Source organism: Coenobita brevimanus, chromosome 39 (genome assembly GCF_032717465.1).
Source record: "Coenobita brevimanus isolate Jiangsu-jjx chromosome 39, ASM3271746v2, whole genome shotgun sequence".
In the NCBI taxonomy this organism is placed as follows: Eukaryota; Metazoa; Arthropoda; class Malacostraca; order Decapoda; family Coenobitidae; genus Coenobita; species Coenobita brevimanus.
This window is the reverse complement of record NC_136992.1, coordinates 5958583-5963949: the sequence shown is the minus strand read 5'-3', so window position 1 is coordinate 5963949 and position 5367 is coordinate 5958583. Positions and strand designations below refer to the sequence as shown.

At 41.3% G+C, this 5367-nt stretch overlaps 1 protein-coding gene across 1 annotated transcript; it reads left to right on the top strand.

Moving 5' to 3' along the window:
* Positions 1-3584: 3584 nt before the first annotated feature.
* On the top strand, positions 3585-5159 carry LOC145396720 (zinc finger MYM-type protein 1-like). Its single transcript, XM_080270007.1, has one exon. It carries the CDS (start codon positions 3585-3587, stop codon positions 5157-5159), a length of 1575 nt encoding a protein of 524 aa, XP_080126133.1.
* Positions 5160-5367: the final 208 nt, after the last annotated feature.

Here is a 5367-nt window from a genome sequence, read left to right as displayed (position 1 = left end):
TGATTTGTGAGTAGCCTATGTGGTGTGATGTTTTTTGTGGGTAGCCTATGTGGTGTGGTGCGACATGAGGTGGTATGGTTTGTGGATAGCCAGTGTTGTGTCTCCTTATGTGGTGTGGTGTGGTTTGTGGGTAACCAGTGTGATGTGGTGCTATGTGGTGTGGTGCTATGTAGTGCTATGTGGTGTGGTGTGGTGGTATGTGATGTGTGGGCGAGGATCACGGCGTATAAGGCACCACGACACAGGGGGTGAGGGATGGACAAAGTTACAATGGATGTGTCAGTGCTTATAATGAGAATAACATTATTTTCCTTGATTTACAGACCTGGCGTTGTGATGAAGAATGTGTGTGTGTGTGTGTGTGTGTGTGTGTGTGTGTGTGTGTGTGCAGAAGAACGTAAAGATTAAATATGAAGAATGTGTGTATGTATGTGTGTATGTATGTCTGTATGTGTGTGTATGTATATGTGTAAGTGTGTGTTTATATGTGTGTACGTATGTGTAAGTGTGTATGTATGTGTGTATGTATGTATGTGTGTATGTATGTGTGTACGTACGTGTGTATGTGTGTGTATGTGTGTGTATGTATGTGTGTATGTATGTGTGTATGTGTGTGCATGTATGTGTGTACGTGTGTGTGTACATGCAGAACGTAAAGTTTAAATAGGATGAAAAATGTTCATGCATGTGAGAGAGAGAGAGAGAGAGAGAGAGAGAGAGGGAGAGAGTCCTAGAAGCTGAGTGTTAGAGAAAGCACACAATCAGTATTGCACGCTTAATTTTATGTTCATCTCGAGAAGTGGGTATAGACTGCATGCGTCTGTGTTTAACTATTCACAGAGAAAACCGTGAAAATGATTATAAAAAGAATGGAAAAGAAAAACTCATTCCAAGTTTTGATAAATGCAGCAGGGAAAAGTTGAGCCACCCATAACACACATTAGTGGAGATAAGACTCATTTTTGCTTTGCTTTGCTTTGTGTGTGTGTGTGTGTGTGTGTGTGTGTGTGTGTGTGTGTGAATGTGTTTGCTCGCCATTTTCGTGTTTTAAATCACAACTGAGAAAAAGAGTTATTTAGCTGTCTGTCCAACTGTATCTCTAAACTTAAAACTGCGGATGGATAGAGAAGGAGAAAAACAACTATATTTCTTTATCCGTGTACGTGGGAGGGACTGCATCATAATATGCTGGTGGGGAGTGAGGCAGGGAAGATGATGATGATGATGATGAGAGCGGTGGCGATGATGACGGTGGTGATGGAAAATTGATTATCTTTCTTATGTGTTCTATGCTATATTTGCGAGAGGATAAATTAGCCTAGTGGCACTCTGAATAAGGATTCCAGCTGTTGTTAATCTCCTCACTGTCTCTGTCTGTCTGTCTGTCTGTCTATCTATCTATATCACTCTCTCTAGATTGCTGAACGAAATCGTCTGGCGGTAACAATAATGCAATGATATACGAGTGGACTCCCGATCACCAAAAAACTATGCTGCACTGATTTTACTCATACTTGGCCTAAAACTGCCACCTAATCATCCTTAATGCTAATATGTAACAATAAATTAACACTTGAAAGTAGTGCTAGTCATGAAGAAGTGTTATGAAAAGGATGTAGAGCCATAGCACTTTTTTTTTCTTCTGCTCATTTAGATGAAACAAGCTTTAAATGGAAGAAATAATTGGTCAGTTTAGAGTAAAAATGTTATAATTCTTTCATCAACCAAGGTCCCTACTGAATGAAAACACTTCATGCTAGAAAAATAAACTATAGTTAGCTTACTCAAGCCTGAAAGAGATTTCAGCTTAGCTGGTGGTCAGGTTTAGTCAGATTGGAGGGCGGATTTAACTAGTGACCAAGGTGACTCATTCCTACCACGTAACTAAGGCTCATGGAAAGGGCTGGCCCTAGGGCGATGCGAGCGATGTAACTGCATTGGGCCCCGCTCCTCTAGGCCCCCCCCACCCCCCAGAAAAAAAAAAAAAAAACTTTTAGGCCTTTAGGGGCCCCACGCTTCACGAGCGGGCCTCTGATAGAGCATAATGTGGCTCAACGCACTTGACCTGTCTGCAGCTGAGCGGGCCCCTGATTGAGCATTATGTAGTAGGCACCAGCCATGAGCGGGCCCCTGATTGAGCATTATGTAGTAGGCACCAGCCGTGCGCCTCTCTCATAGTGCTCATTTAGGGCCTCGCTCTGCGCGAGGTTAGATGTATGACCCTTGCAGATTTATCACATTCTTCTTCATGTTTATCTCTTCAACACGTTTTCAAGAAGTGTGAGGTTTTTCTTGGCTTGACTGATTGTCTTGGTAGGGTTATCAGAGGTCTAATCTGTGAAATTTGTGCTGCATGCATTTTCCTGAATTAAAGAGTGCTAACTGCTTGAGTCCTTGAGCCAAGTGATTTCGGCTGTTGGCCAAGGTTTCATAGTTTTCTTGTGCGATCCTGATCGGGCTCATGAAAAGATTCTGCCAAATATAGTCTGTAAATTTCTGTTGGAAATATTTGCCTTAAAACGATTAAATGAATTTCTACCGGGATTATATGCATCAGGCCTGTATTCAGTTTGCAGTTACATGAGCTGACTGTGGGTATTGTGACATCCATGATTAGGAGTTTAGGACCCAGGCCTTTATGTATTTTTGCTGATGCCTGTGTCTTTGGATCCATTTGATAACAGCAATGTTTAGCAGTTTTTTTCTCTGACTGTAACGCACCAATTGTTAGTGGTTTTGGTTATGAAATTCCCCGGCCGAAAATCCCTTCATCTTCTGCTAACAGCAGGAGTTGAACAGCAGTTAATTTAACACTTGTCAAGAAAATCTTTTTGAAAAATTTCAATATTGTTTAATGAACCTTAGCCCTCCCCCCTTGCAAAAAGATGTCGAAAAGAAAGCGTGGCATTGACAAACTCTACCTGAGCGGCAGTGAAAAGAGGAAGATAAAGGCAGCAAAAGAAGATGAAGTCAAACGTCTCCGTGGAGCAATGGAGAAATTTATCATTTAAAAAAAATGACACTGAGACCGAAGAGTCAGACTGTGAGTCAGTCAGTTCCATGGAGGTCCAAAATCTGCCCAATCTTCCTGCAGCTCCTTCCGTGCAAACTGCTGAACAAGCTACATGATCATCTAGCTTGCCTCAGCAGCGTACATCAGAACTCAAGAGGAAAGACAGCAGCTTTGATGTTAGCTTTACTGAAAAGTATGAGGATCCTGCCTCTTTCAAATTCCTACCTTCAGAGCAAATTATCAAATGGGGAGGTGATGCAAAGAAAATGGCTGGTGTATTCAGTTAGAAAAAATCAGATATTTTGTTTTTGTTGTAAGCTTTTTTCCAGTGTTAATGCCACGCTGTCCTCTGATGGGTTTCATGACTGGTCCAGTGCAAGTGTGGATTTAGTTGAGCATGAAAAGTCCAGTGGTCACTTGCAGGCAAGTGTTCAATAGTTTGAGGCTGAGCAAAGACTAAAGAAGGATTGCTCTATGGATTCATCAGCAGCGAATCAATGATGAAAAGCTAGGGTGGCAAAATGTTTTTCAGCCCCCCCTTGCTATTGTTCAGTTTATCTCAGAACATAACATGGCATTCCAAGGATCTGTTGATAAACTCTTTGAACCTAAAAATGGTAATTTTCTTGGCCTAGTCCAACTGATTGCCAAGTTTGATCCTGTTATGCAAGAACACCTGCTACGAACCAGGGATGAAGAGATCCATGACCATTACCTTGGCAAGCATATCCAGAATGAGTTGATTCAGCTGATGGGTAACAAAGTCCAGAAGACCATTATTGACCGTATAAAGGCCTCAAAATACTTTGCTGTTATACTTGAGTGTACTCCAGATGTTAGTCATAAACAGCAGTTGTCTCTGACAATTAGATATGTATCTGATGGCTCCACTGTTCCTGTTGGAATATATGAGCATTTTATTGAATTCATTGAGGGGAAGGAAAGTACAAGAAAGAGTTTCCTGGATGTTCTTCTTGACAAGTTAGTGACACTGGGTTTAAATTTACAAGATATCAGGGGCCAAGGCTATGATAATGGTGCTAACATGAGAGGCAATATGTCTGGTGTTCAGGCTCTTCTTTTGGAAATGAACCCAAGAGCTTTCTTTTCACCCTGTGCATGCCACAGTTACAATTTGTTACTGGGGGACATTGCCAAGACGTGTCCAGAGGGAATGACCTTCTTTGGTATCCTTCAAAGGCTGTATGTCTTGTTTTCTGCTTCAACTCAGAGATGGGCAATTTTCACAAGACATGTTAAGGACATGACTGTGAAACCTCTCAGTGAAACCCGATGGGAATGTCGTATTGACAGTGTCAAAGTTGTGAAGTACCAAATTGTTCAGTTTTACGGTGCCTTAGTGGATATTGCTGAAGAAACAAATGACTCCAAAGCTCGCAGTGAGGCTATGTCACTATGCAGTGAGCTTCAAAATTTCAAGTTCATCGTTTCCATAGTATTTTGGTATGCATTCCTCTTTCAGGTCAATCAGGTCAGTAAACAGCTACAAGGTGAGGCAGTTGAACTTTCTGTTGCAGTCAAAAGCATGGAGAGAACTATTGCATGGCTGCAGAAATACAGAACTGATGGGTTTGACAATGCTCTTGCAGATGCAAAGGAGATAGCCAATGATATGGACACTGAACCTGTCTTTAAAGAGAACGGAATTCGTAGAAAGAAACGAACATTTCAATATGAAGCTCAAGATGAGCCAGTTCAAAGTCCACACGAAAGTTTCAGAATTGGATATTTCAATTTCATCCTTGATAGAGCAATTTCATCCATGGAACAAAGATTCCAGCAGTTGAAGTCGCATGATACTATGTATGGTTTCTTTTTTTCTTGCCACAACCATACCAAAGCAGAAATGAGAGAGCATGCAGCCAACTTGGAGAAAAGTCTCACCGTAAATTGCACCTTAGATATTGACGGTTACATGTTAGCAGAAGAAATGGATGCTCTAAAGTCTGTTATTCCAGAGGAGATCGCTTCCCAGCCCTCCGAAATCTTAAGCTTCCTTTCTAAAAGGAACAGCTATGTAGATTTCCCAAATTTTTGGATTGCCCTGAGGATATTGCTGACCATTCCTGTTAATGTGGCATCAGGTGAAAGAAGTTTTTCGAAGTTGCAGCTTATTAAGACATAATCTGAGGTCAGCAATGACACAAGATCGTCTAAATGGCCTAGCCATACTTTCAATTGAAAATGAAGTCTCATCTCAGCTAGACTACAATGAAATAATCAGAGACTTTGCAGGCATTAAGTCCCACAAGATAATTCTCTAAGGTTCAGTTACATAACAACAGTTAAAACTTCACTGGAACAGTGAATGATGTCAAACTGCACAATGAATC

What these genes read in the sequence shown, in the direction of transcription:
- LOC145396720 (XM_080270007.1), top strand. Translation starts at nt 3,585, where the DNA reads ATGGCATTCCAAGGATCTGTTGATAAACTCTTTGAACCTAAAAATGGT.